Source organism: Heterostelium album (genome assembly GCF_000004825.1).
Source record: "Heterostelium album PN500 unplaced genomic scaffold PPL_contig27, whole genome shotgun sequence".
Lineage (NCBI taxonomy): Eukaryota > Evosea > Eumycetozoa > Acytosteliales > Acytosteliaceae > Heterostelium > Heterostelium album.
Genome location: NW_008805104.1, coordinates 187,796 through 200,704, shown reverse-complemented (window position 1 = coordinate 200,704; position 12,909 = coordinate 187,796). Strand labels below are relative to the sequence as shown.

General features: G+C 28.8%; 4 protein-coding genes and 1 non-coding gene across 5 annotated transcripts; 4 read left to right on the top strand and 1 right to left on the bottom strand.

Annotated features, from left to right (window-relative positions):
* Positions 1-97: 97 nt before the first annotated feature.
* On the top strand, positions 98-1,351 carry wdr57 (WD40 repeat domain-containing protein; the record flags this gene model as incomplete). Its single annotated transcript, XM_020571113.1, has 3 exons — positions 98-292; positions 361-433; positions 543-1,351. The coding sequence occupies 3 exons, from the start codon at positions 98-100 to the stop codon at positions 1,349-1,351; spliced, it is 1,077 nt and encodes a 358-aa protein (XP_020426702.1).
* Positions 1,352-1,497: 146 nt separating this feature from the next.
* PPL_00068 lies at positions 1,498-1,570 on the bottom strand. Its single transcript has one exon. It is a non-coding gene; the product is annotated as a tRNA-Lys (tRNA).
* Positions 1,571-1,993: 423 nt separating this feature from the next.
* Positions 1,994-4,178, top strand: PPL_00067 (uncharacterized protein; the record flags this gene model as incomplete). The annotated part of the gene is made up of 7 exons (XM_020571112.1): positions 1,994-2,139; positions 2,253-2,769; positions 2,880-3,064; positions 3,150-3,224; positions 3,335-3,494; positions 3,589-3,929; positions 4,025-4,178. The coding sequence occupies 7 exons, from the start codon at positions 1,994-1,996 to the stop codon at positions 4,176-4,178; spliced, it is 1,578 nt and encodes a 525-aa protein (XP_020426701.1).
* A 2,495-nt stretch (positions 4,179-6,673) lies between these two features.
* Positions 6,674-10,710, top strand: shkD (SH2 domain-containing protein; the record flags this gene model as incomplete). The annotated part of the gene is made up of 7 exons (XM_020571111.1): positions 6,674-7,228; positions 7,324-7,517; positions 7,599-7,933; positions 8,036-8,616; positions 8,705-9,010; positions 9,585-9,618; positions 10,703-10,710. 7 exons carry the CDS (start codon positions 6,674-6,676, stop codon positions 10,708-10,710), a joined length of 2,013 nt encoding a protein of 670 aa, XP_020426700.1.
* A 131-nt stretch (positions 10,711-10,841) lies between these two features.
* Positions 10,842-12,755, top strand: PPL_00065 (uncharacterized protein; the record flags this gene model as incomplete). Its single annotated transcript, XM_020571110.1, has 7 exons — positions 10,842-10,866; positions 11,004-11,079; positions 11,177-11,391; positions 11,678-11,773; positions 11,977-12,056; positions 12,588-12,630; positions 12,736-12,755. 7 exons carry the CDS (start codon positions 10,842-10,844, stop codon positions 12,753-12,755), a joined length of 555 nt encoding a protein of 184 aa, XP_020426699.1.
* Between the last annotated feature and the right edge of the window lie 154 nt (positions 12,756-12,909).

The following is a 12,909-nucleotide window of genomic DNA, read 5'->3' as shown; positions in this document are numbered from 1 at the left end:
TTTTTTTGAACAGTCAATCATTCGACAATAGATTATATATCTAATCATAAATAGATAGATAATAAACAATATATATATATATTTATACAATAGAATAATGGAAGGAAATAAAAAGAGACAAGCAGATAATAGAGGTTTAATAGTTGTAGATAATAATTCAAATAATAATAGTAAAAAAGTAAAGAATGAGTTAGCTTTAAGACAAACAGATTCAACCTCTAAAGAGATTATACTAGGGACAGAAAGAACATCGAAATTAAAGAGTCCTATTATGCAGTTATCTGGTCATAAAGTAAGTTTATCTATTTAGGTAGTTAGAAATCAAAAAACATACAACATTCATTAACAATGTTTAATTAGGGTGAAGTGTTTACAGTTAAATTCAATTCAACAGGTACTGCAATTGCATCTGGTTCTTTTGATAAAGAAATATGTATGTATTAACTATTGAGTAACAATGATGATGATAAACTTACTGTTAAAATGTATATAATACTTATTAACTATGTTATATTTTAAATACATACATATGTAAATAATAGTTTTATGGGGTGTATATGAAGATTGTATTAATTATCAGGTTTTGAAAGGTCATAAGGGAAGTGTGACGGAGCTACATTGGGATAGAGATGGTGAGCAGTTGTATTCGGTTTGTACAGATAAATCGGTTGGCATTTGGGATGTGAAGGAGGGTCGCTTGATAAAGAGAATCAGAGAGCATCACGCTTTCGTAAACAGTTGTTGTCCGGTGCGAAGAGGACCACCCTTGGTTGCGACTGCCTCCGACGATTGTAGTGCACGTGTCTTTGACACGAGAAAACGTCATAGCGTTCAGACATTCCAGCACAAGTACCCGGTGACAGCGGTGTGCTTCTCCGATGCCAGCGACCAGGTGATCACCGGTGGCATCGACAATGTGGTGCGCGTCTACGACATTAGAAACAACGAGAGCGAACTGATGATCCTTCAAGGTCACAGCGATACGGTAACGGGATTGTCGGTCAGTCCCGACGGATCGCATCTCCTCTCAAACTCGATGGACAACACACTGAAGGTGTGGGACATCCGGCCGTTCGCACCAAACAACCGTTGCGTCAAGTCGCTCATCGGTGCGCAGCACGGTATCGATAAGAATCTACTGAAGTGCGCTTGGTCACCCGATGGTAGCAAGGTCACCGCAGGTTCATCGGATAGCTTAGTTTACGTATGGGATGTTTCGAGTGGCAAGATTTTATATAGACTACCTGGTCACACCGGTGTCGTCAACCAAGTTGAATTCCATCCAAACGAACCAATCATTGCTTCATGCTCAGCAGATAAAACAATATTTTTAGGTGAGATAAAACCATAATCTATCGAATAAAATATGTTTCGTTGACGTAATAGCAAAGAAAACACAACGAAAAACACTTATTTTTTTTATCTTATTTTTTTTTTTTTAGTTTTTAAAAATCCTTGATGCGGCACTAAATGCGTTCTGAGAAAACAAAAAGATTGCGCCCAATGGGGGGCTCGAACCCCCGACCACAAGGTTAAAAGCCTTGCGCTCTACCGACTGAGCTAACTGGGCTCTGATGCGAGTCAAAGTGAAAAAATTAATTCGAAATATTAGCCAAACAATTTTAAATTCTTCATTTATTTTCTCAATAAAACCCACTGCTCAAGTGTCAGTTGAAGTTGATATCACCTGTATTGTCACCTAAAAAATTAAATTGAAATTATTTCAACTTTACTAACTAGAAATATATTATAATAGAATTAATTAAACTTTCCATATTTGACAATCATACTTTTCTTTATTAATCAATATTGGTCAACTTTAAAAAAATCAAAAAAGTGAGATTTCTGTTCAAAAAAAAAAAAGGAAATTCATTTTTAAAATGTTTAATTAATTTGATCATCTTTGTTTTGTAGTTCTCTTTATTTATATATATATTTACTTTTCTCTCTTTGTACAAAGTAGAAATAAAACAATTATTTATAGGTATAAGTTATGACATCTAATTTCAATGTAGTAATAACAAATAGTAACTTTGAAAAGGAGATTAGTAAATTCGAGCATGCATTACAAGGTGCCTCTTTTATCTCAATAGATACAGAGTTCTCTGGACTTGGATATAGTAAGAATTTAAAGTTAAAGTAAGTTACTAGTTATATTGATTGAAATAGATATTCAACCAACCTCAAATATACTAATTCAATGTTATCAAACTACCCTTTTTACCCCAAAACAAAAGTAATGTACAAGATAGATATAACTTTGTTGCAAAGTTAGTGAAGAGTAGATCTTTATTACAGCTTGGTATTGCAATCTTTACCGAGAAAGAAACAACAACAAAAACAGCAGCAATAACATCATCATCTGAATCAATAGAACAACGATCGCTAACAAGCTCACCAACAATCACAGAGCTATCATCCATTTCAATAAGTAATAGCAACAAACTTGATGATTTTGAAATTGATAATGACTATAACGATGATAATAACAATAACAATAATGATAATCAAGATGTAATACTGAATGAAAATAAAAAGAGATCATTAAATAGCATTGAAAATGATAAACAACAATGTCAGCAACATCAACATCAACATCAACAACAAGCAATTCAACACTTTCGTTATGAAGTTAGAATGTTTACGTTTCTTTGTCTGAATCAATCTGAATTTCAAGTGTTTCCAACATCAATGACTTTTCTGGCACAACATGGATTCGACTTTAACAAACTGTTTTTAGATGGAATACATTTAGTAACTACCAAAAAAGTAAATCAAATCAAACAAAATCAAAATAATCTATATAGATCAATGACCACCATCGTATCGCTTATACTTATAAAAATGTCTTTTTTGTTATGATAATTATTATCAAATAGCACGCAGACCTTCCACCTTCAAGCAAACAACGAAGAATTATAGATTTACTTTCTAAACATCAACAGCCTCTAGTGATACACAATGGATTCTATGATTTACTATTCCTATTTCAAAGCTTTATCGACGATCTACCAGATCAACTGAATGTTTTCATTGCGAAACTAACAAAAGTTTTTCCAAAAATGTATGTAATAGATAGATTAAATTTCACTATTATTAATACTAACTTTTATAATTATAATCATTTTTTTTAAACAAACATATCTTAGATATGACACAAAGTTTTTATCGGAATACAAAGTTACAGAGAATAGATCATATTTACAATATTTATTTATGAAATAGTAAGATATCAGCAATCTTTTTTATAAACTATTAATTTTCATTCACCAAATAACTAATATACAACTCATTCATTCATTCATTTCAATCCTTTTATCTATTTATTTTTTAGTGAACGAAGTAATTATCAGAGATTTATTTCAAATCAATCATATGTTACATGCGACCAAGTGGTTGGATTTGATCAAGATATTCAAAGGGAACCGTTGATCAACGTGAAATCTTCGAATTCAAAACAATACGATGGAACGAAAATATGTTCTGATTTTGCTGTAACTAATCATTTCATCATTATATCTATTTCTATAATTAATTAATTTGTTACTAATACAACCAACCATTTTTAATTAATTATATCATTAATAGAATCATGGATATTGTAAAAATGGAATCAATTGTAAATTATCACATGATATCAATATCATTTTAGATGAAGATGAAAAGAGAAAGTCAATGAAACCAAGCACACCAACTAAAAACAACAACAACAACAATAGTAACAGTGGTAATAAAACCAATTCTCCAGCTACCAAAAAACAGAAACAAGATAACTCTAAAATCAATTCTCCTAACAAGTCAACAGCAACCACTACTACCATCACAATATCAACCGGAACTACACTTGGTGCTCCACTATCAACTCCCTCCGATATAGAAGAGGGAGAACAACCAATGGATAAAGAAGAAAAAGAAAAAGAAAAAGAAAAGTAGAAGAATTAGAAAGCAATAATATAGAATCCAATACTTTAGAATCTAAAAACAATCACACTAATAACAACCATTTAGATACCATTGAAATTAGTTCTACAACCAATAATAATAATAATATAGATATTAATAATATACAACAACAACAACAACAACCATCCCAATCTCAACAAGCACATTCAGCAGGCTACGACTCAGCAATGACAGGATTTATCTTTGCATACTACCAAAAATTTTACCACCAATGAGCGAAATCGATAATCGAATCTATCTCACTGGAAAGAATGTTCCACTTTTATTGAAAAAGTCGAACTATGCTTAATCAAATATATAAAAATTATCACATAAATATATACTTTAATTAATTTGTTGTTGCTATTATTATTAGTATTCGAAAGTAGTAGAATTAAGAATCTTTAATTAAATTCCAATTCAATTTGATTCGAATCGACTCTGTCTGTCAATCTTAATTGGATTAATCTAATCTATCTATCAATCTATTAATAACCAACTAAAAGATGTAGATTTAATATAAATCATTTTTATTATCATGATTTTATATCATTGAAAATAATTATTGATAACCGGATAAAAAATACGATTATGTAAAGTTGACTCCTGTTAGCTGTTATTCTTATCTTTAAATAAACTATTTTAGCTTTATGTGTGTATACACACACAATAGATGATGACAATTATAACAATTATTATTATTATTTTATTTATTTTATTTTTGGAATTGATTTCATATCTGTCGGAGTGAGTGTGAGTGAGTGTGAGTGTGTGATTAAGTATAAGTTTTTATAACTACTACTACTTATTGTGGTTGTGATATGATCATGTTTTAATTGTGTGTATATGTGTATGTGTAAGTGTGTATGTGAAACAAGAATTTGGGTTTGACTGCTTATTTATTTGATTGATGGATTGATTGATTGATTAACTTGATTGTTGTGTGTTTACCTAACTCTCAATGTTAGTTTTATTGTTGTTATAATTAATGAAAGTGAATGAATGAATTTTGAAAAGTAACTTTATCCTAACCTATTCATTCTATCCAACCCAATAATAATAATAATAATATAATATATTGATAAATAATGCTAAATAAACAAAACATTAAAAGTTTAAGTATTAGTTTGTTTAGTACTTAAGTAAAGAGTTTATAATAATATTATTTTAGATTTTCAATTGAATTATAACATAATACTACTATTCTTCTACTGTATGTCAGGTATGAACAACAAAACAATAACAATAACAACAACAACAATAATAAGATTCGAAATCTAATCTATATAACGCTATAAATAACCTAATAAGAAAATTGTTGGTTACATTCATTCCTTTCATTTCTTTTCCTTCCTTTTAATCTTCGTGTGTTTGAACAAACAACCAACTTTTAAAACAAAGATGTCCTAGGTATTCATTCATTCCATCAATTTCATTATTGGTATTATCATCGTTATGATGATCATCATACAATAGATTAATTGAATTGATGGAATTACTTTCTGTTGTCTTTTGCTATTTTTTGCTACTTTTTGTGGACCTGTGCAAAAAAAAACCAAACCATTACGCACATTACTTGCAAAACCAAATCCTGTCAAAATCTCATCGTTATAAGAATTTAAAAGTTTGAAAAGTTTTTTTAAAACAAATCTCATAATTATGGTGTGTTGGCTGAGACAAATACACCTTTGTGAAAGTATTTTTTTTTGTTTTTTTTTTTTTGTCAAATTTTTTTTTTATTCCATTTTTTTTTTTGACAGTCAAATTTTTTTGTGACATTTGTTCCTCCCTCCAAAAAAAAAATAAAAAATAATAGATAAATAATAATAATATTACCTTTTTTTGTGGTAACAAATAACTTTTTAACTAAAACAAACAACTTAACTTAACTTTTACTTACTTTGTAAAACCAAGCAAATAAGTTAAGATTGACAACTGTAGAATCAAAATCAACAACAATAATAATAACAAAAACAAAATAATAATAATAGATAGATAGATAGCCTACTACATATTACTTTGAATTAAATTATTAAATTCAAACAATACCAATAACAATAATTAATTTCATATCTATATATATATATATTCAATTTTTATTTATTAGTTGTAGTTCTAGTCTTATTTTAGTTATTAGATTTTAGTTAGCATAATATTTATATATTGTTGAAACACTATTTAAATTTATTGCAATTATATTTATATTTATTTATTTTTTTAAAAAAATCATTGCAAAGATAACTAATATATAATTATAACCTAACATAAAATATATTAATTTGTTTTTTTTTAATTTTTGTAATATTTTTTTAATTTTGCAAAAAAAAAAACAAAAAAAAATAGTAGCAGTTACACATCAAACAGATTAGATTAGTTAAATTAGTGATCAATCACAATCAATCAATTACTAAATTATTATTATTATATGATATATTAAAAGTTAAAGACACAGTGTTTTAGTTGTTTACTCTTTCTCTTTAAATTATTCTCTCTATTTTTATTTTTTTATTTTATTTTATTTTATTTTTGATTTCTGTTTAAAACAAAGTCACGATATTGTTTGTCTTGTTGTGAACGATATTTAGAGGAATCAAAAGTATAATATTAAATAATCAATAAGAAGAAAGAAAGAAAGAATAATCAACAAGAATAAGAGTGTACGATATCGACATAACTAATAACACACACACATACAAAAGCTTCAAAGATTGATTGTTTAGTTTCACCAAACATGAGGAGATTCTTTTCAAATCTATTTAGAAAGAGGAATCAACAGCAGCAGCAACAACAACAGGACACCAAACATAATAATAACAACAATAACAATAATAATCATAACAATAGCGCTGCCTCTGGAAATAATGCTGCCGGTGTCAATAATAACAATAATAACAACAATCAACATAGAAAGAATGAATCTCCCTCATCGCCAACACACAATAGCTCTACACCAAGCTCAACGTCGCCACCTGCCATCATTGTAACCAACAACCAACATGACAACCATCACCACCAACATAACAACAACAACAACAATAATAATAATAACAACACTAAGCCTACAACATTCACACCGGGAATCACTCCGAAAACCAGTACTCCCAACACTCAGACACCACCTGACAGTCCGAGAACTAAAGTGTCAACCAACGACACCAGCATCTACTTGAACGGCGCTCACAAAGACACAAACAAACATAGAAAGAGTAATGGTGGAGAATACACTCCTCTAGACTATCATGATGCATCTCCAAAAGTTGATCATAGTAATTTACCAAAGAGAAAGGTAAGTTGAATTTTTCTAAAAAACCAATATTTATAATCAACATTTTTATTAATCTTTTTTTTGTGTCATTATTTATTCTATTTAAAATTTCAAAGGCATCTGGACCACCTGAAATTTTACCCGAAGAGATTGAATACGATTTAAAGAATGATTTCTTGGGTCAAGGTTCTTTTGGTTCCGTCTACAAAGGACGTTGTCGTGGACAAGAGGTAGCTGTCAAAGTACCTAGAAAACAAAAGTTGAATTTATATGAATTGACAAGTTTTAGACATGAAGTAAAGATTATGAGGTAATTATTATTATTTTATTATTATTGTTAATCTGATAGATATAGATATAGGTACTAACTCCTCAATTATGTATTATATAGTAAAATATTTCATCCAAATGTAGTATTATTTTTAGGTGCCTGTACACAAGCAGGTAAAATGCAAATTGTTACAGAGTTGTGTCAAACGGATTTAGAGAGATTGCTTCACAACGACAGAACCAAACAAGAGTTTAGTTTATTTAGAAGAATGCAGATGGCAAAGGATGCAGCGTTGGGAATGAATTGGTTGCATGGTATCACCAGAATCGTACACAACGACTTAAAGACTGCGAATCTTTTGATCGACAGTAATCTCAGAGTGAAAGTAACTGATTTTGGTTTTAGTCAAATTAAGGAGGGTGAAGAGTTTCAAGATAAAGCTGCAAAAGGAACTCGTAAGTTGGCTATTGTTAATTATCATAATAATTTAGTTTAAATATTAATTCTCTTTTCATTCATTCCTTTTTTTTTATTAATCATTATTAACTAACTATTAGCATTATGGATGGCACCGGAAGTTATGATGGGTAATCCATATAATGAGAAAGCAGATGTCTATAGTTTTGGTATTATTCTCTGGGAGATTTTGACAAAGGAAGCACCATATTCACATCATAAGGACTATGATATATTCTTTAATGCGGTTTGCAATGAAAAGGAGAGACCACCCATCCCACTCGATACACTGCCAAGTCTGAAACATTTGATTCTCAGCTGTTGGGATCACAATCCAGCGGCACGTCCGTTTTTCCCTGAAATTCTTTTCCGTCTCAACGAGATCTTGGTCGACTGTGCAATCGAGTTTGACGAAGGTCGACGCTACTGGAAGGAACACTTTTTAGTGCCAAAGCAAGAGCTGCAGGAGGAAGTCGAATGGATCGACTTTGAAAAATCATTGAAATCCGTACTACAAACTCCAGGTCTCGACTATTCCGCACTCAAAGAACTGTTGGTTCAACAATCACATCAAACCGTTCAGAAAACAAAACATGTAGTTACAATGGAGCGATTCGATAAAGTTATGAAATGGTTTGGTTCTTTCTTTGAACCACAAATCGGTGCTGAAATTATTAATAACGTAACTATCTAAAAAAGAATAATATTAACAAGCTTTTCCGAATACTAATCGTTAATTATTATATTATTATTATTACTATTATTTGTAGATTAATAAACTTTCAGGAAAGATGTGGTTCCATGGAGATATTTCACGTGAGCAAGCAACTGCTAGATTGTTAAAGGAATCCGATGGATCGTTTTTAATTCGTCTTAGCTCAACTGAACCCAAATCATGTCCATTTACATTGTCAATGAAGAATGATCAACATCGTAGAATTCAACTCATCGATGACAACAGCTCCACTGGATTCAAAATTCAAGGTAAAACTGCTGTATATAACAGTCTTATTGAACTGGTCGAGAAGTGTTCTGATTATCCATTGACTAAAGCTTGTCCAAAACATGGTCAAGAAGTATTTAACCCATATGATCCTTTCAGCGAAGAGTAAATAGTAATAACATAAAACAAAAAAAAAAGTAACAAAAACAATACAAATAATATTAATTTAATAAACATAGATAATTATTATACAATCAACAAACAGTCTTTTTTTTTTTTTTTTTGGTAAAAATATTAATATTGTTTGTTTTTTTGTTCTCTAAAGTTTTAAAAGACAGATTAAAGTTGGGGAACGTTCCCCAATGCATCTGACTGAATCGCTAATACAACTTGTTGATATGGGCAGATGATGTGATGAATCAAATTAATCCTCATCCATTTGTAGGAACAATAAATATTTATAACTCACTAACCGAATTAAATACTAACTGTTTGATGTATCAATAAATAAATGATATATCTATATTTTACTAATATATTCACAACTTCAAAAAATTAGATTTTTTTCCTTTTTTTTTTTTTTAATCTATATTTTATCACAAATAATCAGAGATAGTTTTTGTAAAATGAGGTATTAATACAAGATATTAATTGTCTTGATCCTTTGGGTAACTTTTATGAGCAGAGAAAAATATATTTTAAATCAGATAGAATATCATATAATATCATGTTCAACCGATTGTTTTTTTACCAACACAAAAATCTGTAATTGAAAAAAACCGGTTTTGAACCTTATCTTTGCACCCAATCATGAAAAATAAAAAACGTGATGGGCTAAATAGTTGCGACTCCCCAATAAATTTTTATCTATTTATAAATTTTCAAGTCAACAAAAAGTGTTAAAAAAACACAAAACAACAAATAAGTGCACTAGATAATTATTATAAAATTGATAAAACAATTTCTCAAGAAACTAAACTAAACTAAACATAGAATTTATCAATTTATCGTTTGAAATTATATTAGAATAATTCTATTTACTGGTAGGCAATACAAATTCATACCAATATAATCATTAATGTTTTATATTGTCAGTGTTAACTATTATTGAGGGATTCATCGTACGATTAAATGAAAGGTCTTTTTTCAATTGAAGAATCAAAAAAAAAAAATAAGAGTTGATAGAGACACCAGACTTTTTTTTATTTATTAAATATTTATAAAGATCGAAATCAAGTTTCAAACAACACTGACTTGTTTTTTGGAAATTTTACAGTATCAAAAACAGCCCATCACACCTTTGTTTGTCTTGAAAACCCAAAAAGAATTTCCTTAGTTAGATTGTGTGTGGGTGTGTTGTTGATCAGGAAGCGCTACAAAATATGAAGCATGATTGATAGTTTTATCTAGTTTTTCTCATTTCTCAGTAAATAAGTTGTTGATTGGCGCCAATATGATATACAAAATATTGTCAAAAACTCGTGGGTGCTTAGATGTTACCCCCTCACTGTGCTGAGGGGAGACCAAGATATTGAAACAACGACAACTGTTTCACACATTTTTATTTATAAATAAGTGTTGTTGTTGTTTTTTTTTGGCAAGCCCTCACTCTCATCAAAACTAAAAATATACCCCACCTTTATCATAAAAACGTCCTTGAAAAATTTCTTCTAATTGGGAATAATAGATTTTATTGAAAAATTTTAAGACAAAACCGCATAAAATAAAGTGATTTTTATGCATTGAAATCAAAACACAAGATTTTTTTAGTTTTCAAAGATCAGAACACTCCTTTTTAGAGTAATATTTTTTTTTTTCTTTAAAGATTTTTAAATTTAATTTATTTTTTTTTTCAATTATTTTTTTTTTTTTAGTCATCCAGCTCATCAACAAAGCTTTATCAACAACAAATTTTTTCTTTGTAATTCATATCTACTCTAATATATACTTATAAATAAAATAAAATGTCTGGAGATTGGGAACACGGTTGTAAGTATTTTATATCTTAAAACTATAAATATATTTTTTTTGAATCAATTTCAAAAAAAAGAAAATTTGAAAAAAAAAACGTTTACTGATCAATTCTTTTTTTTATTATTATTATTATCAATTTTATAACAATATAGTATGCTCATGTTGTGAAGATACTCACGTCTGCTGTATCTCATACTTATGGCCAAATTTGCAATTGATGCAACAAAGGTAAGATCAACTGATAATATCTGATTTATTTAAAAGATTTACGTAAATCTAACTTTTTTTTTCATAATATTTTGTTTTTTTATTTAATTTATTTTAGAGCCACCATCGAGGGTCGTCAATGTGAATTCATCGATTGTCTCTGTGCCACTTTCTGTTTCCCATGCGCTGCATGCCACGTTAGACATCAAATCACTGAGAAGCACGGTATTGATGAAAACATCATCATGAACATCCTCTCTGTCTGCTGTTGCACTCTCTGTGCCATCACCCAACACACCCGTCAACTCCAAGCTAAGGGTGAGAAGCCATCTGGTATTTTCATGGCTTAAATTATTTTTTGTAAACAATTTTCCAAATAAAATTAATCTAAAATATTTATAGATTATAAATATAAATTAAAAATCAACTAAAATTAAATTTCTTAATTTTTTTTATTCATTATTTAAATAATAATAGTAAGACAAAATAAAATACTTTAATCTATGTCAAATGGGAGTTTTTCTTTCAATTAAACTTCAATCCAAAATTGTCTATTGACCAAAAAATTGTGACCGAAAATCCAATTTCTTTATCACCCAGAATATTCTTATATTCCAAGCTGAAACTTCAGAACCTCTATGCACTTGCGGAATATTTGTTACAATTCCATCGAATTTGATAGAATATCAGGTTCAAGTTATCGATTCATCAGTAAGTATAAATGCAACTTCAGAATTATCAGATTCTTTGACTATCAATCTATTTATATCACAAACGGATTAAATTCTTTGGTTGGAAAAGAAATACAAGGAAACATATTGAATGTCACAAATATATCAAATGGAACCTATCAACTCACAGTCACTGACTCATCAGGATGCATCCATACAACTGATCCTTTTATCATTACCATAATAGAAAAGCTAAGTGTAGCACCAACTCAAACCCCAACACCAGTGAATCAATCATATCGACTTTTACCTCCTTCATTGTTATTTGTAATTTTAACTGTTCTTTTTTAAATAAAGATCTTTATTTAAAGTTATGAGTTAGAATATTTGAAGTTTATTATAAAAGTCAATATTCAAAGATAAACATTTAAACAGAAAAATATTTAATAAATAATGATCATACAGGAGTTTTATTGCAATATGACAACAAATATATATTCATAAAATCTGGTATATAGAGTGACCTCGTCTTTATCTAGAGCATTTATTGTTTAATCAATTGTTGTTTGTACATGCAGTGTGCAATCTCTAAAATGTTCATCTTTTTAGATTTGTTGTTTTGTAGATCTATAAAAAAAGTATAGATAGGTTGCTATCGAATAAAACTAAAATCGTTTGTTTTAGTGTATTAGTAATAATCATACCAATTGATATCATAATATTATATATATAACAGACAGCTTAAAAGTCAAATATTTAGTCTATTATTTTGTATTTATTCATACATGTACAGCAAAAATCTGAGAAACAGTACAGAGGTATCAAATCATCAGACATATATTCATTTATTTGTTTTAGAAAGTAGCAAATATATTGGAGTATGGATCTTTGAAAATGATTTGTATTTTTAAAATAAATTTGAGACATTTATAAAAAAAAATAAAAAAATTAACAAACCAAAATAATAATTATTTGTGCTACAATAAAATACTTTTTGTTTTTATAGATTTAAATTTATTTTCTTAAAAATCAATTTAGGATTAAGATATACATAGTTTATGATTATTTGATTCAAATTGTTTTATAAGATTCATAGGGTATTTATGGTTTTTCTGTGAGTAGCTAAAACAGTGTTTTACAAATTTGGTCAATTGAAAAAGATGAAGTGAAGAAGAGGAAA